Source organism: Diadema setosum, chromosome 9 (assembly GCF_964275005.1).
Source record: "Diadema setosum chromosome 9, eeDiaSeto1, whole genome shotgun sequence".
Lineage (NCBI taxonomy): Eukaryota > Metazoa > Echinodermata > Echinoidea > Diadematoida > Diadematidae > Diadema > Diadema setosum.
The window spans coordinates 37,738,610-37,765,582 of record NC_092693.1 but is presented as its reverse complement, the minus strand read 5'-3'; the positions used below and the strand labels follow the sequence as shown (position 1 = coordinate 37,765,582).

General features: G+C 38.6%; 1 protein-coding gene across 1 annotated transcript; it reads left to right on the top strand.

The window, feature by feature from the left end:
• Positions 1-26,873, top strand: LOC140233436 (alanine--tRNA ligase, cytoplasmic-like). The gene is made up of 21 exons (XM_072313547.1): positions 1-129; positions 800-982; positions 1,657-1,845; positions 4,012-4,157; positions 6,857-7,048; positions 8,132-8,276; positions 9,379-9,524; positions 10,451-10,559; positions 11,268-11,421; positions 12,908-13,032; positions 13,722-13,866; positions 14,530-14,699; positions 15,608-15,736; positions 16,586-16,723; positions 17,841-17,981; positions 18,619-18,731; positions 19,460-19,568; positions 20,038-20,160; positions 21,033-21,152; positions 21,934-22,134; positions 23,459-26,873. Exons 2-21 carry the CDS (start codon positions 830-832, stop codon positions 23,633-23,635), a joined length of 2,925 nt encoding a protein of 974 aa, XP_072169648.1. The 5' UTR covers positions 1-129; positions 800-829; the 3' UTR covers positions 23,636-26,873.
• Positions 26,874-26,973: the final 100 nt, after the last annotated feature.

The window sequence follows — 26,973 nt, the reverse complement described above, 5'->3', positions numbered from 1 at the left end:
TTCTGCTAAATGAATGAATATAATTTTATCATAAAGCACAGCCGAGTACCTACGTGGGGACGTGTACGAGTGTTCATTGGCTATTGTTCCTCTGGCTTTGAGAGGTAGGGCACGCTGTATCTTATAAAAGTAAGTTGATTTCTTCTATGCATTCACTTTGTTTGGTTTTGAAGCAAGTAGAGATGTTAATGTTATGAAGCTTGGTGTATTTTGATTGGTTATTTTCTAATTTCAAATCATTTCTGGTTCTGTTCTGCTTCTGTCTGTTGAATAGTGCACAAACACCATGAACACTGCCTGCTGGGTGTTGTTTATAATTACCACACATTTGGCAAATAAAATCGTGTCTGTCATATTTTTTCCTCATCTATACTACAGCTAGGTCTAGAGAACCAGTGGCAGGAATACTAAACAATACTCGAGCATAATTCCACTCCAAATAGACCTAGGCCTACTGCAGTCAAATGTGACTCAGTCATAACCCGAATGTAAAAACTGCTGTGCACAGTTGTAAAAGAAAGTTACTGATATTTGTTCCAGAGCTGGTTGGTGTAAACTTCTCTGTGGAAGTTGAATTCAGTGTGCAAACCTGCCAACAAGCAGATCTTGTCAATCTGTATGTATGTGATGTCATTGTCTAAATTTGAATATTGAATTATCTTTTAAAATTGCAAGTACAGGGCACTCATCTCAATGCCGTGGCTTATGCCAGTCTACCTGACTAAGAAACTGTCTTTCAGTGTCTGCAATCATGAGGTTCAGAGGAGAGTACCATGTTGCGTTTTTGTCTTTACTACAGGATTAATTGTTGACATCAATTCCATCAACCATGGATGCCAGTCTCACCTCGAAAGATGTGCGTCAGATGTTCATCAACTACCACGTCGAGATAGAGGACCTTCCACATACTTTCTGGAGGTCATCGTCTGTAATTCCGCTGGATGATCCAACCCTCCTCTTTGCCAATGCTGGCATGAACCAGGTAATGCTACAATCAAATCAGGGTGGCCTTTTAAAGGGATGGTACAGTTTTGGTTCAGATGAGGCTTCATGTTTCCAACTTTTTTTTTTGAATGATGATTTGTTGAGATAATGAAAAATCTGGTATGAAACATGAAAGAGCATATAATGCTTAGAATAATTCAAACTTTGTCTGATGAAAATTAGTTTTGAAATGGCTGAGATATCCAAAACAAAGCAGTCCTCATAAAAGGTGGGACCCACCTTTTATTTGGATCGCTTTGTTTTACTTTGTTTTTGGATATCTTAGCCATTTCAAAACCGATTTTTATCAAATAAACAAACTTTGAATTCCTAATAGAATTGTATTCTTGTTAACATTTCATAAAGTGGTTTCAAAATATCTCGCAAAAAGTTCAGAGCTGAATCTGCACCTCAGCCAACACTATGCCATCATTTGCACAAACTTGCTATTCTGCATAGTTGTCATCATGTGAAAGTGATAGCCTCTACATGATACCTCCCATATCTTCTGTACAAGAGCTGAGTCCAACTGTCCATCTATGTTCTCATATAATTTCTTCCATTCTTCTCTCCTGGAAATGAGTATAGTTAAATGAGTAAAACAAATAATAAAATGCTGAGTCTGTTGCAGTGATGTCAATCATAACATTGATTTGTTTTGTACATTTTCAGTACAAGCCCATTTTCCAGGGCACCGTTGACCCAAACAGCGACATGGGCAAGCTGTCACGTGCTGTCAACAGCCAGAAGTGCATCCGAGCAGGCGGCAAACACAATGACCTGGATGACGTGGGCAAGGATACCTATCACCACACCTTCTTTGAGATGCTTGGGAGCTGGTCCTTTGGGGATTACTTCAAGGTTAGCCAGAACTCGTCTTATCTTTGTCAAACAAGGATTGCCACACTTAATGAAAATTAAAGCTTGCATGAGATAGAAAGCTTCAATATTCATACGCTCCATGAATATGCTTGCATACTGTTTCCAAGTACAAGCATGATATTCTGTAGATTTAAATCTTATTTCAGTTTTTTTTTTTTCTCAAGTCTATACACATTTTGCTTTTTTGGTGTATCAAAATCACCTGAAAATTTTGATTTCCGATTTTTTCAACAAACCTCAATATCATCCATGAAGTAACAGAGAATGAAAGAAAACAACCGTTCGGTGATTATGGAAATCATTTTGCACAGGTTGGATACTTCAGGATTATTTCGATTTTAGGAGAACATTGAATGGCTAAACAGTGTAAGTTTCAGTGACTAAAGTGAGTAGATGCCATAAAGGGACACATTACAAATGTTTCAAATTTACTGCAGAATGATGCATTATTGTCTCTCTCTTCACATACTAGAATAGATAGCTTCCAACTGAGAGGTGTATTGAAGATAGGATAGAAGTAGATTTGAAAAACATGAAGAGAAGACTAGAACAGATCAGTAAAGTCTGTCCGTACTTCATGACCTATGCTATGTCACTCACTGCATGCCTGATTTACAGTGAAGGTCACTTGATTTTTGGAATCACAATGGAATTCAATCATGCACGAACTCCCAACTCTTTTGTCATATTGACACAGAGTAAGTTGTGCATACACAAAGGCAGAAAGATTGGAAGGGGATATAAGTACATTGGACGACAATATGATGTCTAGGTGCATTAGCTTGCTGTGCACTGTAGTACTGTTGAGAAAATAATAACATTGCTCATGATTTTGACGCAATTGAAGTTGATCCATTCAGTATTCTGCCAAGACACACTTGAACTTCTATACAGTGTCATCCTAAGAAAATATTCTTAGGAAGGTTTGAGCATGTTGTTGTCTCTATTGTAGTTTTTGCAAAATGATTGCATGTTCTGATGAGAATAAGGATGATCCACATTTGTTTACCCATTTATTTTCGTTTATATTCCATCTGAGAAGATGGCTGCACAGCTTATATATAGCTGCCTTTATTTGAGTACAGTATTCATCGCATAATCGGGCATCTGATAATCGGGAACCTCGCTTAAATGACATACGCTTCCCAGAAACATTTCCAATGCATGTTATTTTCACTGGATAATCGGGCGGGGACCTCTGATAAACGGGACAATTTTTCTTCAAGCGATCTTTGATTTTGTTGATATTTTACACAAAAAATCTACCAAAATACCACAACAATATTTCAAAGATTCCCTATCAGTTGTCGTTTACATCAAACTTACAAAGCAAGCTTCGGTCCGGTTTGTTTTGACCTCCGTCCGTCCAGTACACGTACATTTCAGCTCGCTGCCCGCCTTCGCTTCTCTGTACATGTGTATATATGGCGAGCTAGATCGCTACATATTGACAACACATGTACAGTGCAGTGATCGCGGCAAGTAAACAATCAAGCCGTGATGATTGAATGATTGAAGGACTTTTCATTGACGTTCCCACATCAGTTTTGGGTAATCATTTCCCATGGTTGTGGATATGTATTTATACGGAACGCCCTACGTGTCCAAGAATTCAACGAATGTTTAAGAAAGTGCTAGCTTTTAATCCACATATTTTGTGTTTGAAGAGAGGTGACAGAAGAAGAACCCGGTTGCGATTACTCTACATCATTGCGAGAATGGGAGAGCTAGAGGGTCGCGCCGAGGGGTAGCGTGGTTGTGTATTCATGTACATGTACAGTACGTCAGTATGCATGTGTGCGTGTGTGTGTGTGTGTGTGTGTGCGCGCACTACATGTACATGTCGTATGCCGTTAGTGTATGGTAAGTGCTCATCGCGAAATCGGGCACCCCGCTTAAAGGGGCCGTGTTTGCTACTCCCAACCTGTCCCGATTATGCGATGAATACTGTATCTAAGTCACAGCCCATTGTCTGAGTGGTGTAAACGGTAGAAAGCAATGCTATTATCCATAGTGAAATGAATTGTTGATATCCCTTTTGAAGAGTCCTGTTACCATTCCTGGAGACTTCTGACGGAGATCTAAAAGTTAGCCAAGGACGGGCTCGTGAAATGATGTGTTGATATCTCTTTGATATTCTGATAGAAAGAGTCCTGTTACCATTCCTGGAGACTTTTGACGGAGGTCTACAAGTTACCCAAGGACCGGCTCTACGTGACCTACTTCGGAGGCGATGAAGCCGCTGGACTCGAGCCGGACAATGAGTGCAGACAAGTCTGGCTTGATTTGGGGTGAGACTTGAGAGTTTAAGATTATTTATCTTTTTGTGAAGTAGCCTTAGCATGTCTGAGAAAACTGATAACATATTACAGGTCAAGAACACACACACACACACACTGTATTGAAATAAATAAAACAAACAAACACCTGTCCTAGTAACTGTATGTGTATAACCTTCACTGGGTCTTTGTGGCAGCTAAACACTCGGGTAAAAGACGTTCAGAATAGACACCTATAGTGTTACTTGTCTACTGTTATAAAAAGATCTCTAGCACATACATGTAGCTTCTGACTCAATTCCTCAATTTTTGTGTGATCATCTTTACAGATTTTAGGAACATTTGGCAGAAATCCTAGCACATGTCCTTCCTCAGTTGTGTTGCATAGTTATAATGCTTCATTAATCATTGCAAAGCAGCTGAAAGTCCACAGCTGTTTACATAATTCAAGCATGTTGCTTCTATCACTTACAGTTACCATGACAATATACGATTCAAGTGCTTCTACCCAAGTGGGTAACGCTATTCCTTTGAGATAATCAGATCTGTCATTTCAAGTTCAGTGTTGGTGTTAGCATTGCTCTATATGTGAGATTCACAATCACATCCATGGGTACATATTATTCCCACTCCCTTCTTGTACGTGCATAGTCTGTGCTGATGCAATAGTCACCCCAGTGGAAAGTACACAAACACGCTAGGCATGGCCACATGAACCTATGGCTGGAAGCATGAATATGATCATGATATCCAGGGATGTCATAAATATGTGGCATTTTAATTCTTCTTCCACATAACTTGTCTTAGGAATACAAATTGTTCTATTATTTCCTATTTGATTTGAACCAAACACAATGATTTGTTGTTGTTGTTGTTGTGCAATGACAACACTACTCACTGTGTAGCTAGTAACAGTTGGTAAATGCTTTTGTTGATATGATCATAGATGTTAGAGCTCAATGTTAGCACTGAACGTGAAATCACCCAATCTGATAGATGTAGACTTTCAAATTAGTTCCTACTGTTAATCAGTACTTCTTGAATAGGACAAAAAGATGAAATTGAGCACATTATGAAATGGCTTTTTGGTGAAATTATGCTCAAGTCGTGAACTGTAATTTATTTTTATTTTTCATTACCATCATTTGATATCATAAAAGTATTTGTTCAATATTTGAATTTACTAAATTAGAAAAAGAACTTGTTATTGTATATCTCTATAACAAAAATTGTAACAATTGTTGAAATAGAGCAACAGACTTAGATGAATGATATTAAAGTCAATTTTACCAGCCATATTTTATGGTGAAGAAACTTATCTTTGGTAGGTCCAGTAGATGATATCAACTCATCAACGTGTTGTGCAATACTGAGGAATGTGATTCATCCCATAACAAAACAACACTTGGAGGTCAAAGTTGAGGAGACAACAAATCTCATTGAGATAGCTATGTTTGCCAAACGGAAGGGTTCCAAACCGGACCAAAAGCATTATTTTATATTTTTGGGTGTTTTTTTTTTTTTTTTTCATTTGTTTAAAGCATGAAATGATTGAAACCTTCCAATATAGGGCTTTTTACACTTGTAAAATTTTGCTTAGCCCCGGACCAACGGTGGGGCTAAGGGGGGGCCTTAGCCCCACCGTTGGTACGGGACTATCCTTAGCCCACTTTCTGTTTACACTCGTTTTTGCCAAAGTGGGCTAGCCCCACCGATAGTACGGTACTATCTGGCCCTGCAAAATAGCAGGGGTTAGCACCGCAATTGCGGTGCTAGCACCGCAATTGCGGTGCCAAGCAAGTGAGTGTAAACAGAACGAAAAAATAATCCTGGGCTAAGCGACGGAGACGAAGTCCGACCCTCACTGACCAATCAGAAACGAGGTAATCAAGTGCTGCCGGTGCGTGCGTGTACGTGTACATATTCATGTGGTTGGAAAGTCCGGGGCTAAGAAATACGAGTGTAAAAAGGTCAGTTTTCTCCTTAGCCCCGGACAAGAGATAGTACGGGACTAATTGGCGAGTGTAAAAAGCTGAAAAAATTGGTACGGGACTAACGATAGTCCTGGGTCAGAGAAAGTCCGGGGTTAAGAAACACAAGTGTAAAAAGCCCTTAAGTGAGGATTGGCTGTATTCTTTCTTTTTTTTTTCCTCCACAAGAAGGAAAAAGTTATGGTTTCATCACATGTTTCACACTGTTGGGAACAGATTGCATCATGTTTTCCCCTCGTTTTATCCCAGGCATGATTGCTGTATATAGTCAAGTCTGTTGCATTTTGTGTCATCATCATCAGATGATGACATACCTTCCAATTTTGTTTCTCACCACTTTCTTGTACAAATTTATATGAACTGTCATGCTTTTATTTTTAGAATGTATGTTTGTGTTCATGTGTGTATGCACATGTGGGTATATGTTTGTCTTTGTGTGTGTATGGATGTACAATGCATATGTATGTGTTTGTGTGTATACTGTAATTGTTTTCTCGGGTTTGGCTTATCACTTTATAATCAGTGCTAGACAGTCACCTTTACTCATATTTTGTCACAGCATTTTATTTCACAACATGACCAGCAAAGTCTAACATCACCAAGTAAATGTACGTTATTTGATATTTTACATGTCTTTCACTGTAGACCAAGTAATCAAATTCTCTCAAAACATCAAATGTTAGGAGAAAAACATGACATTATTTTTCATTTTACCCATAGCGTCCCTGAGGAGCGTGTTCAACCCTTTGATATGAAAGACAACTTCTGGGAAATGGGCGATGTGGGGCCCTGTGGTCCCTGCTCCGAGATCCACTTTGACCGCATCGGTGGCCGAGATGCCCGCCATCTTGTCAACATGGATGACCCAGATGTCCTGGAGATCTGGAATCTGGTGTTCATGCAGTTCAACAGGTAATAACTTTGGAGTGCATTAGGATGAGACGGAGAAGCCGAAAACTTTCTGTCTCATTAAAGGGATGGCAAAGTTTTGGTTAAGATGGGGTTTCAGGGGGGCATTTCATGCAGCATTTTGGTTAGATATTTTTCTGACAAACTGTTATAAGCTTCTGAAATCATTGCATCAAATTGGCTGAGAGCAAATTTGTCTGACAACTTTGTCGGACAAAATGCTTCATGAAATGAAATTATGGTATAATTCTGACTTTCTTGCCAAGTTATAATCCTGTGGAAATATTGAAATACAGTGGGCTTGTGTCCTTTCAACAACTTAGTGTATTTTAGGGGTTTGCAAGGTTTTTGGTACATTTTAGCTGTACAACCTCACCTGAGTTAAACTTGGAACAAGTCCCATGCACCACTAGAATTTAATGTTGTAAATTCCTAGTGTAGATTAGCTTCCAAAGATATGTTCACAAATTCACTTTTATAGCAAAAGGTGATTGTGCAGTTGATGCAAAGTCCCATATAGTATGTGAGAGGTGGACAATCAGCCACAAATAAATTAAACTACAGGGCCTTATGCAGTAAGATGAGCCTACATAAAAGCTCCTGACTCAGTTAACTAGAAATAAAGCAGATTTAGTGAGATTGCTACTTAAAACAAGTCATTTGTCACTTGATTGCTAGTTGGAACGTCTGCTTAAAAGCAAGTGGGTGAAAACCTTGCTTGTTCATAATGTGATATTATGCATTGCTGCCCTTGCCAAAACATTGAAATTTAATGAAACTTTACAGAATTTGTACAACTATTTTTCAAAGCCATATCTGGACTCAAAGTGACATTTGTCATTTTTTTGTGGAAATGAAATGAAATGAATTGAAATGAAATGAATTGAAATGAAATGAATTGAAATGAAATGAAATGAAATGAAATGAAATGAATTGAAATGAAATGAAATGAAATGAAATGAAATGACATGAAATGACATGAAATGAATTGAAATGAAATGAAATGAAATGAAATGAAATGAAATGAAATGAAATGAAATGAAATGAAATGAAATGAAGAATTTTGTTCTGTTTCTCTGTGACTAGGGAGAATGACGGTACCCTAAAGCCGCTGCCCAAGCCCTGCGTTGACACTGGTATGGGTCTTGAGAGAATCACATCAGTCATCCAGGGAAAGAGCTCCAACTATGATACTGATCTCTTCATGCCCATCTTCCAGGCCATTCATAATGTACGTGTGTGACCAGAAAAGACTTTTCTACAGAAAACACACAGACAGACAAACAGATTAACAAGCAAATAAAACAAACAAACAAAACAAGACTAAACTAAACTAAACAAGAACAAAATATAAAGCACTAAAGCATTGAAACACATTAATTATAGAAGTACTGTCTAAAAATTCAAAGCATCCTTAAAAACTTATCTGTTTAAAAAGTAACATGATTGTTAGACGATGACCTATGTAGTACTTTATTTTTTCTGTAATTATTTTTTCCTGTTTTTCTTTTTTCCTCTAAAGTGCATAGAGACCTTGCAGAAGGTATTATGCGCTATATAAGAATGGTCATAATGATAATAATTAAATTAATCGTAGTTTACTGAAAGTCATAAAGCAATACTCTCATCTGTTATACTTCAAACTTTCAATAGTCACACATGACTTTTGACTCACACAACATGGTTCTAGCTTGAAATATATTCTGATGCAGATTGTTGTGTACTATATTAGCTGTGGCAGAAGAGTATGTGGAAATCTTTGGTGCGTGTGCGTAAAAAGAAATTGAAACCTTGTCTGATACACCCTTAGACACATAGTGAAATTTCTGTGATCTCAAATATGTTCCAGTGTTTAGCACTAAAAGATTGCCTTGGGCACTTACTTTATATGATCACTACCCAACACAGGCATATCATTTTACACTAAAACAGCACCATGTAAATGTCTTCTTTCTGTTGTGATTAGCCTTATGAATTGCTCTTCAGTAAAATCATCGCATATCTCCAGGCTGTCTCCTCATCTGTTAAATAAGAATGTAAGTTTGTAAAAGGCAATGATGTCTCTGTGAAATTGTGGATATTCATTTCAAAAGTATTTGTCCTATATTAAAATGTTCAAATGAAGATGACACTGATACAAGCATCAAGGACTATCAGTTTATTCAGTTATGCACATTGAATTCCATTAATTTTAATGTAAGGAAGTGGAATCTCTTTAGTTTCATTTTTCAAGTGCACTTTCTGCCAAGTAAAGGATTTTGATCACAGCGGATCTCATTAACATTTCAGCATTTCATGAATAATGAATTTAATGTTTTTGACATTTTTCTCAGGCTACTGGAGTGCGGCCGTACACCGGTCACATCGGTGATGAGGATGTGGATGGAGTTGACATGGCATACAGAGTGGTGGCTGACCACATTCGTACATTGACCATAGCTCTGTCCGATGGAGGGAGGCCAGATAATGTCGGCAGAGGGTAAACACCTTACTTTAACACTTGCATTTATATGATATCTGCTAGCCTTTACTTAATTTTGCTGTACTGCCTGAGCCAGGACTTGCCTTAGCATCAGCCATACTTTTTTACTACTCCCTTGAAAATAGGTGGATAGCTATTAGAAATATTCATGTATTTCATTGGAAATGATCATAAAAAAGAAAGGACTGTGTTATGTGCACCAATTATTTTCTGTTTCTTGGTCAACTGACTGCCTTGTGGGAACCATAAGTTATTACATGAGCAAAATTCAGTGGTTTTATTGGTTATGGGATGACGATAGTCAAATGTTGATTCAACACCCTATAAGTATCAGAGTCAGGGAATCTTGCATTTGTTTGTGCTGGGTGGTTGGAAGTTGTCTTTACAGAGTCTTTCAGGGAAGAGGATGTAATAGGGCATAATTTTATAAAGCTTTTAAATGAGACTGCACTGTGAGTTGAATTTATTTATGTGAAGAGAAACAAAAACAAGATTTGAAATGTCTATTATTTTACCTGAGGGTGTGAGGCACCTTTAAGTCACCTCAAGCCTCAGGGGTGAATGTGGTGAATATCTCGCCCTAGTACAACGCCATAAGGTGACTTAGCATATTCTGTATGTAAGGTGTATATAGAAAGCCAGTTAAAAAGAGTCATGTCCCTTGAAGACCAATTCCTATGCATTGCATATTAAAACTCAAAATTTTACAGGGTGTGTGAATATGCCATGATGAAAAGAAGGTAGTCTTTTGAGTAAAGATGTTGGAAGTTTCTTTTCTGTCAGAAAACATGGATTCCATGTGAGGGGTTTTTAAGAAAACAGGAAAGGCTGATAATAGTGATAGTGACAACCATGATGATAATATTGAAGTGGATCTATACAAAGATAAAAGTTTAAAATCTGGACCATTTTTCATACTGTAGGTATGTCCTGAGGAGAATCTTGCGCCGTGCTGTGAGGTTTTCCACCGAGAAGCTGAATGCCAAGCAAGGCATGTTTGCCTCGCTGGTCAGCGTTGTCCAAGATGTTTTGGTGAGCTCCTGGTGCCAGTCTCCCATCATTTCATACCAATATGATTTGTCTGACGTTACTCCAGTACTGCATCAAGGATATCATCACTGTGCAGAGTTTGTAGTTAGAATAGAATGCTAAACCAGCAGTGTTGGCTTTGATTTGTCATGCTGCTTGCCCCCTCCAGCCATAGACATCTCAGTGATTTTGGAGTCTATAAACCCTGATAAGTAGTAGCACATTGTTGTGTTTTGTTAATCCTGCATAGTTTTATCTGTGGGCAGGTCAGAGAGCTACCAAAAAATGTTCATTTATGATTGCTAACATATCTGGAAAACTGATTCCGTAATTATGCATAGAATTACTTTGCTGTCCATCTCCCAGTAAAAGTGTCTAGGTAGTCTAGAGTATGGGTATTTATTCGCTGTAACATTTGTGCTGCCGTACATTATATTGTACTTTCCACTGAATTGTATAGCGTCAATGAGTTCAAATTGTACAAAGTTAGCCATAGGAAACCGATTCAGAGGAGTCAGCAGAGTCAGATTTGAGAGGAGAAAATTCTTCTGTATTAATAGTAACCATTAATTTACACCCTACTCATTCAAAAGGAGTACCCCATAAACTGATAACCTATTATGCAGAGACTACTGACTACTGTATTGTTCTTGTCTGTTTTTAATTTTGTCTGTACTTTCCGAGTCAAACTTATGTCCCTATTACTTTCAGGGTGAGGCATTCCCAGAAATCAACAAGGACCCACAGATGGTGATGGACGTGATCAACGAGGAGGAGGCGCAGTTCCTGAAAACACTCAACAGAGGGCGCCGTGTGCTGGAAAAAACCATCAACAAACTTGGACCTGACAGCAAAGTGCTTCCTGGTGAGTGTGAGACCCTGAGCAGCGTTCAGTCAGCTAGTCTCATTGTGTGTCTGTTTTAACTGTACATTCATTTGTTTGTGTGTTTGTTGATTTTTTGTTTTCTTTCCATCAGTCAAATATCTTTACTGGTATGTCACTGTGATATATTTTTGGTTGCCACATAAACCTACTTTATATGAATATATGAAGGGATTGATCGCAAAAGGAGTTAACTCCATTCTTGTTAATTTGAGACATTTATAGTTAAGACTGCTGATAACAAAGAAATTAGTAAGAGAATATGGGGCATTTTTCATCATATTTTCAAGAATATTCTTTTTCATGTTACAAGTGAGGTTTTTGATACTGCTCTATCTGATGATAAACTTACTCAAACAATTTTAAAATTCGTGCTTAGCCCATGTTGTGTCCAAACTCTTCATATGTAATTATAAGTCACTGACAAAATCTGTCCACTCAAGAATGAGTTTGATAAGGTATCATCCATCTTGAGTTATTTCCCTGACCTCAAATATCCCCTCCTCCCCCACCCCAAACAAAGGGGGGAAAAAGAAGGACTTTATCCCCTGATTATGAATTTAATTCAACGTATCCACCACCGGGCATGTCTGCAAAGTAATCCATGTGATGCCAACTACTGGTATTCTAACTTGGACTGACTTGCTCCAAAGTGAAATGACAACTTCATGATGATAATTGGATGGGGCAGGGTGTTCAACTAAAGTCCTAGTAGGCCTTCTTCATCTGCATGATTTTGTAATGATCCACTGTGGAGGATATTTCCATATCATTTTGAGACACAATCCATAGTTTGCTTAACTGCCCCTTCCTGATGTTGTTGTTGTTGCTTGTTGTTGTTGTTGTTTTTTTTTTTTTGTTTTTTTTTTTTGGGGGGGGGCTTGTTTTTTGCTGTTTTGTTCTGTCTTCTTCTTTGATTCCTCAGTCATTGTATGCATGTGTGTGTGCTTCCATGTGTGTGCTCCCGTTATTTTACACTTTAGCTTCGTACTTCCAATTTATTGAGCAACCCATATCTCTACAACTTGTCCTTTGCATGGACCTCTCTTTTCAAATAACACAATGATTTTTGTTCAAACAGTGTGGTGTATGTTTCAATACGCTCGTGCTCATGTTTTCTTTTCCACTTTGAGATGTATGTCCTTATGTTTTGTATTACTTAGATTTCTTGTAATTATTGTTCGTGAAAGAATGTATGTGATGTTGGAAATAAGTCTTGAATTGACGAGACTTGACTTGAGTTGACTTGACTTGACTTGACTTGACTTGACTTGACTTGACTTGACTTGAACGGAATTGACTTGAGTTGACTTGAGTTGAATTGAATTGAATTGAATTGAATTGAATTGAATTGAATTGAATTGAATTGAATTGAATTGAATTGAATTGAATTGAATTGAATTGAATTGAATTGAATTGAATTGAATTGAATTGAATTGAATCGAATCGAATCATGTTTTCCCAACAGGCCAGGCTGCCTGGCTCTTGTACGACACCTACGGCTTCCCGGTGGATCTCACCTCACTCATGGTGGAGGAGAAAAAGATGAGCATAGACCTGGAAGGTTACGAGGAGTCCAAGAAGAAAGCACAGGTGAGCAACTTGTCCTTCTTGAGAGAAGGTGATGGGGGCAGTGCTCACAGCTGTCACACCAATGCAGTTCTATTTCCGTGATCAAAGACGACAGACTTTGGAAACGTATAGCAGTGGCTGGTTTCACCTAATACACAATGTATTATTTCTTTTGCACAGTCATGTAATTATCCACTGAAAATGCACACCGTCCACCACTATGCATTTCAAAATGCTGTCAATGTCTGTCATAAATTTCTACTGTGAAAGAATACATGGTATGAGGTGAAATTATCCACCACTATGTTATTTTCAAACTCTGTCATCTTTCAAACTCAATCAGAATTATCCACTGTGAAACAATACGTGGTGTACCGTGAAATCACTCACCATTTGATACTCTATCACAGAGGAAACCTTCAAAGAATAATTGTATGTGATGACATAGTTAAATGTTTTTCACTTTAGAGTAAGATTTCAATATCAGTGACTAGGATGATCTAACATTTGAAACTGCCTTCAACGCCGTAATATGCTTGTTGTTACTATGTTATTTTGGAAGTATAGTCGTTCTGAAGGTATAACAGAGTATTTACTGTAAGTCTTCCTTTTATTTATTTATTTATTCATTTATTTATTCATTCATTCATTCATTCATTCATTCACTCGTTCATTAATTCTTCGTTTATTTTGTGTTTGTCTGTGTGTAGCTCCTGTCACAAGGCAAAGGTTCTGGAGTAGATGACACCATTGGACTTGATGTTCATTCCATCAATGAGCTACAGGAGAAGAGGAAGGTACCTCCAACAAACGACTCCTTCAAGTACAAGTACTCAAGTCAAGATGGATCCTACAGTGAGTCTACTCTGTTATACATATCGTTTGTAAAGCAGGGAGACAGTATATTGTATAAAGTGCTTTGATACACGGGGACTTGTCATCAACAACACCCTGTGTTAAATGCTTTGTTAATCCTTGTGACTTCGAAACAAGTGTTACAGTGAAAGGAAGCTCCATAACTGCCTTAGTTGAAGTGTTGAAACTCTTGGTATATGGTATATTGTGGGGATTTTAGTATGTGAAGTAGGTAACTGCAAGTTGCAGTGATTTACTCTTAAAGTGGACCTTTTCGAGGTTTGGATATTTTTGCGCAGTACATAGGAACAGAAACTGTTACAAAAATCAAAACTCATGAATATGTTTGTTGTTGAATGTTGTATGTACTTGGCCGAGTGTGAAAAATTACTTGTGCAAAAATGTCCACCTTTACAGTATGTAAAGCTAGAGATGAGTTGTTCTGATCGCATTCTGCTTATTTGCCAAGTTAGGAAGGTAACTTCAGTCATAGAGATACATGATATACGTAAAAGTAAATGTTGCTTCCTGAATCAAATCATGATATTTTCAGTGACCATTCCCAAATTTCAGCTACCATTGAATCACACCATTATGTTATAAACATTGGTACATTGCATTGAGTAAATGTAAGGAATTTGCCCCTTTTCCATTGTCTTGCAGCATTTGAGTCAACTGTAGGGACCGTCATAGCACTGAGGAAGAACAAGGAGTTTGTGGAGGAGGTTGATAATGGTGATGAATGTGGAGTGCTCCTCGACCAGACTTGTTTCTACGCTGAGTCTGGAGGGCAGATCTACGACGAGGGATTCATGGAGAAGGAAGGCGATGCTGTGAGTTTGGCAACTGAAAATGAGAAAGAAATATTGTCACATGTAAAAACCCCTTGTATAATACAAGTAGTATGGTCTCTTTTTTTTTTTTTTTCTTTTTTAAAGTTAGAAAAAGGGAAAGCTTTTTGCGTGAGGTTGCATGGGAGTATGGCTTTAAAGTCCAACCAGGAACAGCTCTCCATTATTTGCAAAATTCACAAATTTGATGTCACTTAAAGTAGTGTGAATGCCTGAAGTGTTTGGTATACTCTGTAGCTGTAGTGAAATTTACTGTCAGGAGCCAGTCAGTGAAATAAGGTACTAGTCTGTGGGCAAAGTGTTAGTTTGTCTGTAAAGTACTTTATCCCCACTCTATTTATCTGCTCATACTGTGATGGGGAATTCATACTCAAAGCAAGGTATTCAATCATCACATCACATACTCAGTTCCTCTTTAGAGACACTGTCCCCGCGTTCACACCAGACCCCACGAGGTGGGGACAGTTAGCAGAGATCTTATTTGACATAAGAAAGTTATGGTATTTCACACATGGAATGTACTCTGTCATCATAGGAAGGTACTTAGCCACTTTCATGAACCAATTGGGTACTCTTTTTACATTGCACAGTTCTTGTGAGGTACTTGGTCTTTACTGTTCAGCACTCGCTCATACCTGAAAGCACTCCAGATGTGACACTAGTAAGATAAATGGTAGTTCTCCAAATAGCTCAAGTCATGCTTATAAGGTATCTAGTCATTGGTGTGCTAAATTGTCCCTCCATTTAGGAACTTAAATACCCTTTGAGGTGTTGGGTCATTCCTGTGATATGACAAACATTTGTATGAAGTACTTCATGACACTTGCTTGTTCTTACCCCCCCCCCCACCCCCTCCCCCTCCCCGTCCCCATCCCCAACCCCATGAACAGGATGTTGAGTTCAGAGTGACCAATGTCCAAGTGAAGGGAGGCTACTGTCTTCACATCGGCAAGTTGTCTGCAGTGGGAGACACCACAAAGCTCCGTGTTGGTGACAGGTTAAAGCTCTCCATTGATGAGGTAAACCTACCCACCACGTTGCCATGGTAACCTTGAAAGCTAAACTTTTGTACCACAGTCTCCAAGAAGAATGTTATATTTGATAAAAAGTAAATAGACAACACATTTACATCTGAAGATATTCTGAGTGCGTTTTCTTTTCAACTTCAATATAGATGGAGTATACGATTTATCTTAAGACATGATAAACATGTTACAGAATATGAAGCATATATCATATAGATACAGTGTAGGTGAGAAAAGTTTTACTTTCTTTTATACTAAGAAATATCCTTTCATATAATATCACCCACTAAGAATTAGAAGAGTTATCATATGAATTCTTAACGGATTCTAATATCTATTTGTATATTTACTAGAAATGTATTAGTGATACTGCATGGTGATAGTAAACTAAACAGTTTGCTGTTTTCCTTATTATGGATGTTTGTCATGTTTTCATGGTTTCTTTGAAGCATATGCCAAGTAACTACTGTAAAAGTGGAAATTTTCTTGGTGTGGAAATTTTCACGGTGTGGAAATTTTCACGCATCTCACGCAACCAGAAGCTAGTGCAAAAATAAAAGCACACAAATGTTTTTGCGTGTCATATTATAACATATTGTGTTCCAATAGTAAATTTCCTGATTCCACAGAATTAAAAACATGCAAAATTCATCTTCTCGGCCAAGCGCAAAAAAAATTACTCTTGCTAGCATATCAACTTTTACCGTCCCAGTAGTCTGCCTCAGGTACAATGCATTTCTAACTTGTGATTTATATTTTTAAGAATATGTATTAGAAACGATTAATGAAGAATGAAAATAATGAAATATGGCCAAAATGCATATTTTACTCTATCTCTTCCAGGTGAGGAGAAGACCTGTAATGAGCAACCACACTGGGACACACGTCTTGAACTTTGCCCTCCGAAAGGTTCTCGGAGAGGCTGACCAGCGGGGCTCATTGGTGGCACCAGACAGACTGCGGTTTGACTTTAGTGCCAAGGTAATTTATGGTCCCACTGTGTGGTACAAATGCACTAGAAGTTGTTCACGACTGTAGCTCTTTGAAGAATTTAGTGTAGTGGTAATGACTATTATTGGTACAATTTCAATTATTGTTGGTAGTTATTATTATGTACTCATCCCTTCCTATATAAAAACTAGCCGGAGATGCAGCTTTCTCTTCTTCTGCTCCTAGGCTGTGGAATAAGCTCCCTCCTCTTCTCAAATCTTCACCCACACTTGATCATTTCAAACAAAACTTAAAGACTTATTTATTTTGATGTCCCTGTATGTGCACTGGACTTATACTGTCACTGCCTGGTATTTTGTATACATTTTATCTCCCATGGCGACCAGGGATGACATGTCATAGCGCTTTGCATCCAGTGGAAAAGGCGCTCTATAAATGTCTATTATTATTATTATTATTATTATTATTATATAGGAGTGATATGACCATACGGTATGCACACTAGTTTTAAAGTGAGTTAGGTCAACTTGCAAATCAGCATATGATTGATTGCAACAAACAGTATTTAAAAGTTTAGGTCTTAGGTGGTCATTGACATATACTGAAAAGCAAGATATTTTTGTGGCATGAAAGTTTTCCAGATTTGAGTTGATGGTCTTTTTCATGGCATGAAATTTTCACATATTGTCACTGCAATCAATGCATACAGAGTGGACAAGAACTTTCGCGTGCATTTTAATTCCACTTATCATGGCTCCCGCCAAAGCCGTGCATTTGAAATGCACACGAACATTCTTGCTTTTATAGTAGCTGAGTTGTTTTTGCATTCTTGACTTTCAGTCACTTTCAGGTTTCAATGTATGTTATACAGACTCTGGTTTCATTCATGATCATGTAATGTTTGTAAGTGATATTGTAAGCAACGCTGCACACTGGTACTGGTCCGACGGTCCTGGACCAGTAAAAATCACTGTCAGACCAGTAACCTTTTCAGGAATGGAACGGTAAAAAATGGAAAAACTGGGTACCTACTGGTCCGTTAGACAGGTCAGACCAGTGGAAAAAAATGGGTTAGTGTGCAGTCCTGTTGAAAGTGTTTTGTAATGAGATCTTTGACAAACTTTCTCACGTACATATCGTCTTCCAGGGTGCCATGACAACAGAGCAGATCAAGCAGGCTGAGGAGATTGCCAACGAGGTCATCTCTAAGAAGGAGACGGTGTACGACAAGCAGACACCCCTTGCTATGGCCAAAGCCATCCAGGGTCTACGTGCTATATTCGATGAGGTATGGATGCAGTGACTAGCCACTTGATTGATTGCATTTTGGCCAGACTTAAAAGACAAGTTCACTTTTAATTTTATATACATGGGGATTGAGTGAATGCAAAAGTGCAGTGAATGGGACAAAAAACAGGATGTAAAACTCCCTTGAAACAACAATAAAGGGATTATCAGAGTAAATTGAAATTAAGCCTGCTCTACTAGCATGTTCTATTCATGACTAGCACCAACTTTCAAAGCAGTAGCATCATCCTTTCAAAAGTTATTAGAGTTGAAAGTGAAGAGTGTGTCAAGGGTTTTAAGAAATGAAAAATGGCCTCTAAGACATACCTTATCACACTATTCTACAAAAAAACAGTGTTCTAGAAAAACTGTACAAAACACAATATCCTGTTTGTTTTATGATCCCAAATTTTAGAGTAACATAGAAGAATTGCTCTTTCAGAAAATATGAAAATCCCAAGATTGAATAGGTTGACCCAATGCACCTATTATGAGTCGTCGCGTAAAATCAGGGTGTATGACTTTTTGATAGTTTTGTGGTGCACAGTCACATATTATATTTATAGTAATGTTGGTTTTGTGATGCACGGCACATATTTGTAGTAATGATAACGAATACTCTCTTGCTTTTCTCCAAGACCTACCCAGACCCAGTGAGGGTTCTCTCAATCGGTATTCCAGTCGAAGAACTGACCTCTGACCCCACCGGTCCGGGCGGTACCATCACTTCCGTCGAGTTCTGTGGAGGAACGTGAGTCTCATACTTGCATTTCCAATTTTCTCTCCTGCAGCTGTCATTATTGCTGCATGATTCAGGTTGCTAACAACTCAAGGTACCGTAATGTCAGAATGGAGCTTCTCATGCAGGTTCAAATTATAGAATCAAGAAGTATGTATGGCTCTACCTTGAGAGCTTTGAGGAATCCATTGTTTATGGAATGCTCAATACCAGGATTTTTATGTTTTGTTTCACATCATCAACCCCCACCCCCTAAACACACGACATTTCTCTGAGCTAATCACCAGATTACACACAAAGTTTTGCATATGTGGGACTACATTCCATTGAGTTGTCTTCTGCACATCCTCTTGTGACAATGGAGCTCTGGAATCTGCCATCTTTCTTCATCAGTCCACAGTAATACTGAACAGCTATTGTTCTCTAAATACAAAGACATACAGGAAGTCTCAGTTCTGTTCAAGCAGTGGACTATTTGGAACCAGATTCGATGTAAAGATCATTCACCCATACCAAGTGCCACTTTCTAAAAGAGCTATGATGCTACCAACAGTCTTAATACTCAAGAAATTAAACGAATTAGTTGACTCTATGTGGTATGTATAAAGAGGATATTATCCATGGAATGATATCTGCACAACTGCTGCAGTTGCAGCTAGCAAATCACATGTAAGCTGTTTGCAATTTTTATTTTGTTTAGTAGTTTCTGTCAAACTTTGCTTCCCCCCCCCCCCCTTTAGGCATGTCAGAAATGCTGGTGACATTGGCAAGTTTGTGATCACGACGGAAGAAGCGATTGCTAAGGGGATCCGAAGGATCGTAGCAATCACTGGTGTGGACGCTGAGAAGGTGAGCCGAACTTAGATATATACTTTGCATGGAGTAAATATTGCCGTACTTTGCAAATTTGACTAACACTGCTGGTAGTTGCATCTAGACTTGATAGATTTCTTATGGTCAGTTGAATTTTACAAGGATTTCCTATTCATGCATGATATCTCACTGATTTTTAAGTTTCTTGAAAGAATCATTGTCTGCAGTACTCTGGTATCAATTTTATGACTTATGTTTGTAAACTTTCAGTGGCACAGAAATAGACATTGTCTAAAGAGATTAAGTAGCAACCATATTCAGGAGTTTTAAGAAAGAAAGCAGGAAGTCCTATCATGGGAGATGTAGTCATAGTGTCAAAGACTTGTTTTGAGATGTCAGTAAGATGAATGATGTAATGGTGTATCAAATGTTAAACCTTTCATGTGTAAGGTTAATCCTGAATAGTTTAAGTTGCAAACGTTGTGTTATTCTGTGATTTTTGCAGGCAGTGACCCGTGCAGAAGGTCTGGAGAGACAGGTGGAGGAGCTGGCAACCAAGGTCAAGGGGGCTGGAGACTCAACCGTGACTCAAAAGCAGCTAGCAAAGGCCATTTATGAACTTGGAAATGTAAGATGCTAAGGAACATGAACATTGCCATCATCTCTTCCTCTCCCCTTCCCCAACTCCTCCAACTTTACTGACTCCTCTCACTCTTCACTCTGACTTCTCCAGCTCCTCTTAATTTCTGAGAATTTATTCTCTATGACCAAAAGAATAACCTGATATTATTGGTTCCATGACATATCGCTGCTGGGGCGACAAGACCTTGTATCTACAAAAAGGCAAATGTTCAGGAGAGCAAAAAAAAAAACATAACCATAACTGTAAGTCCTTGGAGAAAATAAGACCTTAGCAATTGTCGCAGGAGCAAATGTCATGTCATTGATATTATGAGACATACTCTCTGTGTGTTTTAATTGTTTTGCGAAATTTATACAATTTAATTCTGCACCTCCTAGTAAAAGACACATTATAGCAATGTTCACAGATACGAACAAGTTTGTTTTTACAATGATATGTGTTTAGTTTTTTTTTCATCATGAGTAACTTTTTTATTGAAAAAAAATTATGACATTGTTCTATCCCTGAAATTATTTTAGCATACAAGTATTATATTATGTGCAATTTTCCCATTTTGAACCAAAAATTTTATTTTTTTTACTGCATGAGTATGTATTCTGATCTTTTTTTTTTTTGATCTGAATATGTGCTTCTATATTAATTGCAGTTGTTACTTGTGTATCTTTATGTGATCTACACTTAAAAGAGTTTCCATTATTCCATTAAAAAATACTCATGAATTTTAAATCAGCTAACATATTGATAACATTGTAAATGGCATGTATGTAGCTATCCAAGTCATTGAGGACAGTTATCTTTGTGGTGAGGGTAAAATTGCATTTTGCTAACCAGGAAATCTGTTTTGCTGCTGTTTCCAGGATTTGAATGTTGCCCTGGTACCCCAGTGGAGGAAAGACACAATGAGAAACCGACTAAAGGAGCTGAAGAAAAGTCTAGACGACATGGACCGTGCAAGGAAAGCAGAGGTCATCCAAACTGTGAGTGACATCACCCAATATCTGATTAGTCTTTCTCCAGAGGATTTGTTGGTTTGTTTGTTTTTTTCTGAACATTTCACAAATGCAGACTTGGGGATACTCTTCATGTATTTGTCACTGTTGTATCAAACCTTGTGTTTCAAATTCTCTCAGGTTCATAACATGTTTCATGTTTATAAAAGGATGCATGACAGGAATTACATGATTAATGAGAAATTATATTACTTAAAGAGGAAATTTATTGGAAAGCAAAAAGCAAAATGTGACAATACTATAGTGGCTCATACTTCTGAATGATTGCCAACCTTGATGAATGAGCAACTTGCTTGTCTCCTGGAGACATTGTGATACACAGTTACTGCAGATGATAGTGTCCAATATGGTGTGCCACAAGAAAAAAAAAAATGGTCGTCTAAAATTTGAAAGGATCACTTAGCAAATCGGGATCAGAAATTTTGCTTAAGTTTTGTGATGATGCAATGATGTTCAGAGTTGAAAAACTGTGAAATAAAAATAATTGTTGAGAAAAATTATTATGCCAGTTTGCACATAATTAGATATTAGTATTCATCAGGGCACCTTGTTTGCAACCCTTAGTGATGCAGGGTGGTTTGATTCAATGAAATGGAAGACTTAATAGATATTTGAAGAAACTCAAGATGATGAAGGCAATTCAAGTGTGTATTTCCTGATAAGGATAAGATTTTATTTCTGTTGTGTTCAGCTTGCTTTTGTAGATAACTAATATCCACTCTTGATCTTGATCTGCTGCCCTCTACAGGCCAAGGAGAAAGCAAAGCAGCTGATTGCTGCCAGTCCTAACACCCCGCTGGTGGTAGCAAGGTTTGAGGCTGGCTCCAGTTCCAAGGCCCTGGATGCTGCCCTCAAAGAGTTCAAGAGCCAGTCTCCCAAGACTGCAGCCATGCTCTTCAGCGTGGACGAGGAGGCCAAGAAGATTCTCTGTCTGGCTCAAGTACCAAAGGTGGGGTGTGGTCAGAATGGGGTGGTGGGATGGGTGTGGTGGTTGTGTGGGTGCGGTGATGGGGCGGGTGCAGTGGTTTGGCAGATGTGGTGGTGGAATAGATGTAGTGATGGAGCTGATGTGGTGGTGGGGTGCCTGTGGTGGTGGGGTTTGTGGGATGGTTGTTGTGGTGGGATGGGTGTGATAATGGGGAGGGTGTGGTGTTGGGTTGGATGTGGTGGTGGGGAGAATGTGATGTGGGGTGGGTTTGGTGGTGAAGTAGTTACGGTGGGGAGGATGTGGTGTTGGGATAGATGTGGTGGTAGGGTAGATAAGGTGTTTTGTGGATGTTGTGGTGGGGTAGGTGTGTTGGTGGGGAGGATGTGATATTGGAGGATGTGATGTGGGGCAGGTGTGGTGGTCGGGAGGATGTGGTGTTGGGATGGATGTGGTTGTGGGGTGGATGAGGTGTTGTTCTGGATGTTGTGGTTGGGTAGGTATGGTGTTGGCGAGGGTTTGATACTGGGGAGGTTGTGGTGTTGGAGTTAATGTGGTTGGTAGGGTGGATGTGGTGTTGGGGTCGGTGTGATGGTGGAGAGGGTGTAATGAGGGGAGGGTGTGGTGATGGAGCAGTTGTGGTGGGGAGGATGTGGTGTTGGGGTAGGTGTGATGGTGGGGAGGGTGTAATGTGGGGTTGTGTGGTGTTGTGGTGGATGTGGTGGTGGGGAGGGTGTGGTGTAGTGCGAGTGTTGTGGTGGGGAGGGTGTGATGTTGGGGAGGCTATGGTGTTAGAGTTAGTGTGGTGGTGGGGAGGGTGTGGTGGTGTCAAGAATGGTCCGTGTAGATCTTATGCTCACATAGTTACGAGACATTGAGAGAGGGTGGTGATTCTGGTGCCTGATATTGAGGGTCCTTAGATATATTAGACTATATTGATGATAATGTTGGATCTCAAGGATGATGAAGATGACATGATGATGACTCTTTCGATGATGGTGACAATGATTGTGATAAGATGAGAAGGAGGATTTGATTATAATGGCGAATGTTGATCATGTAATAGTGATGTGATAGTGCCATATACTAAAAATGTTCATACAATTTTCTCTTGCCACTTTTGTGTCTAGAAGAATTGAATGTGTATGACATAATTGATGAGAATATTAGAAATAAAAGTTTAACTTATACTAATGGTATGATGGTCACGAGACAATTCTTTGTTCATCAGTCTTAATGTAATTCACTATTAATGGCACATTGACATTCATTGGACAAATCTTTGTTGTTACATATCTCATTTTGTTCCAATTTTTTGACTCCTGTTGTCTTTGTTTTCCAACTTCAGGATGCGGTCAGTAAAGGTCTGAAAGCCAACGAGTGGGTGAAAGAAGTCTCCGGCCTCATGGGGGGTAAAGGAGGCGGTCGTGATGTCTCTGCTCAGGCCACCGGTGACAACATTGCATCTGTGGACCAGGCCCTGAAGCTAGCCGAAGAGTTTGGCAAGCTCAAGCTAGGCAGTTAGGGTTCCCGGAAACTTTCCAAGTGTGCATGATGATAGAATGCTAACAATTATCTGTCTATTAAGCTATCTTTCCATCTGATGGGTGTATGCAGAGGAAAAGGACTTTTAACAACAAGCCTACAGTGAATTTGTTTCATTGTCAATTTTTTCATTACTGAAAGTCAAACTTTTATTAAGATTTTGCTTTAACATTGCCTTATTCATGACAGGAAGACTCAAAGAGTCTAGGCGCGTGTAGTCCAGGGACTTATGCTCCGACAGAACGTGCAATTTTCTGTAGCAGGGACCCCTCCTACAATTTCTTGTGTTTCATTAGCGCAAAGGTGTATATCCGTAATAGGTGCCGCATTTTATTTTGGGCCACCATCTCTGCATTTACCAGGTATATCTATTTTCATTCTAGGTGGTACTTTCACCCTACCTGCAAATTTTCCTTTTTATGCATATTTTCCATGGTTATTGTGGGCCACCTGTAGGCAACCCATACTGCATGTTAAATGTGTAAGAATATCATTTCGTTCTTGCTACATCAGTATACTGAATTTGAGACACAGGAGTAAAGGGTGTGTTTCTCAGTCTGCTGTTAGGTATCGAGTTTGTGCTGTTTCTTCCACTATATTTGTGTCTTATTTAATTCCGGGTTAAGAGAAAAAAATGTAAGGTAGAGAATATTGTTATTCTTTGTATAAACAAGGGGACTTTCATTTTGGCTTATGGGCCATCTGCATTTCCTTGAAAGGAAAAAATAGATATATGCAAGAATTAAGGCAACATGGCATTGTAAATTCTCAGTATGTAACAGTCATTTTGAAATACAAGTAGGTAACACTTTGTCGCTTGGTGGTAGGTTCCATCAATGTGCCCCAAAAAACAAACATACACAGATAAGCATAGATGGGACTACAGCCAGTTGGAGCACTGGAGGGCACTTTTTCCAACTTTGTAATCATACATCCAGTCATGATACTGAGCACAAATTAGTGAATACAACAAGGACTGACATCCGAGATGTTTTCATCCAGTGTACTGTTGACTATAAGCAGAGCAGTTGTGTAGCTGGGTTTACCTCAGGCAGCCAAAATTTGCTCCTTGGCTTGCCATTTGTGTGTTGTGTATGCAACAGGGTGTGCATCGACCAGACTTCCACTCAATGTCATTGGCAGTCGGTTTAAAAGTATAATGGGTCCAATTTCACATCGAACAACTTCCTGATTTGAAAAAGAATTTATGTAATCATCACATGTGTGTCCTCCGTGTTGATTTCTGTTTTTGCGAGGTCTATTAGTAGTCACGTATAGCATTAAAGGGGTGGTACACTTTTGTTTGGGATGGGGTTTGAGGTTTCCAACATTTTTTTTCATGATAATTTTTTGAGATAATGACAAACCTCTTATGAAATGTGAAAGATCATTATAAAATTCTAAGAGGAATTCAAAGTTTAGTTGATGAAATTGGTTTTGAAATGGCTGAGATATCTGAAACAAAGCAATCTTAATAAAAGGTGGGACCCACCTTTTGCCAGGATCGCTTTGTTCTTCTCTGTTTTTGATATCAGCCATTTCAAAACCAGTTTTGATCAAATAAAGATTGAATTCCTCTTAGAATTGTATGCTTTGTAACATTTCATTAAGTAGTTTTTAAGTATCTCGCAAAAAGTTAAAAGCTGAATTTAAACTCAACCAATACTATACCATCCCTTTAATGTTCTAATTTGTGATTCATCATGTCTGTTCCCTGTATATTGATAATCGTAATAAAGCTTACTGGAGGACTTACTGTTGAGATGCAATCAAATTGCTTCTGAGCTAGATATCAGATTTCCTACACTGCTTTGCAGATAGGCTACTTTCTGTTTTCTATCAGTGAAGTACAAGAATATGACAGTCTATAAAGTTGATTCCAATTATGCAGCGCACAATGTATATTATAAAGTATGTCGTGGCTTAATCAGCTGGTTGAGCTGGTCTAGTTTCATTGCTCTCATGTGAAATTCAGACAAATCAGGATGGTCTGCTCAGGTAGTACATTTACTTCTGTATGACTAAAATCATGGAGAATGTAATTTTAAAACAAGAATGGTATGCCTATTGACTTAGATTATGATGCAAATGTTTGTGTGTGGCAGCATTTTGAGTTTATGGCTGCCCCAACCTAAAACATTCATGTTGATGTTAGTGCGGGAAAATTTATAACTTTATGTACTGCTCCAAAATTGTCCTGAACAAATCTTGGCATCTTTTGACTACAGTGTTGTATTCTTGGTACATTAGATAAAGGCAAAGCGCATTGTATACATGTATTTCTAGTAGTATTACTTTGGTTGGGTGATTGATTAACCCCTATGTAATAGAGAGATGCTCCATTCCAAAACCTATTTTAAAGATCATCATGTTCTCGAGGATGACATTTAGCATGATTACGAGAACACACATGATTGTGGAGGCTGATTAATTCTGAAAGTCTTGGATTATATCACTCTTCATGAACATGCAGTAAGTGTTCAAAAGCTAAAGCCGTCTTTCACAGACATGCCTATTTCCGGAGAAGCGTTTTGTGAAGCCACCATTGCTAGTCTTTTATGGATAACTGGCTTTTGGCCGTTATAGGGTCAGTGTGTGTGACTTTTCTGAGCGGAAAGCTCACCTATGCAGGGGGTGGAAAAATGTTCAAATTGTTTGTTTGTGTGCGTGTGTTTGTGTGTGCATGCACATGTGTGTGTGCTCTATTCAATGCTCAAAACATACAACCATTTTCTTTCCATATGGGTCATCCTGCTAGTCTTCTAACTACACATTCAACATTGTGATTTGTTCCCCACATAAATGAAATAGTACACTATCTCTTTTTCTTTTTGCCATTTTCACCTCTTCTTGGCAAAGAATCCTGACAATGTTCTGCACATGAGGGCTGATGCTGGTACGAGCATAATTCTTAGAATAAGACACAAAATTGTAATGACCATCTATTCTGAAAACGGTTCAAATTGGGAGAAAATGCATACTGTGTACAAAGAAGCAGGTACGGTGGATGATGTATACCAAGTGAAATATTGTTAATGGTCTGATGTTGCATTATGATGGTATGCATTCAAACCAGCACGTGTGTTGAGGGAGATTTTTTTTTATGTGACTCTCACCTTCTTCAAGATTTGTATTCCTTTCATGAATTGTGGTACATTTCTGCATTTAGCAAATGTTAAGTCATAATATGTGGATATTAAAAAGTAACAATAACCTGATAGCTTTGGTCCATATGACTGTTCATTGCATTGTGTTCATGTTTTGTTTGTAATCACAAAAGCGTATACTTCATTAATGAACCCACTCAGGCACAACAGG

Bases quoted from the DNA above. Each gene is read 5' to 3' on its own strand.
- LOC140233436 (XM_072313547.1), top strand. From the start codon at position 830: ATGGATGCCAGTCTCACCTCGAAAGATGTGCGTCAGATGTTCATCAAC. The intron at 1,846-4,011 runs GTTAGCCAGAAC...ATATTCTGATAG, and splicing joins CCTTTGGGGATTACTTCAAG to AAAGAGTCCTGTTACCATTC. The intron at 13,867-14,529 runs GTGAGTCTACTC...ATTGTCTTGCAG, and splicing joins AAGTCAAGATGGATCCTACA to CATTTGAGTCAACTGTAGGG.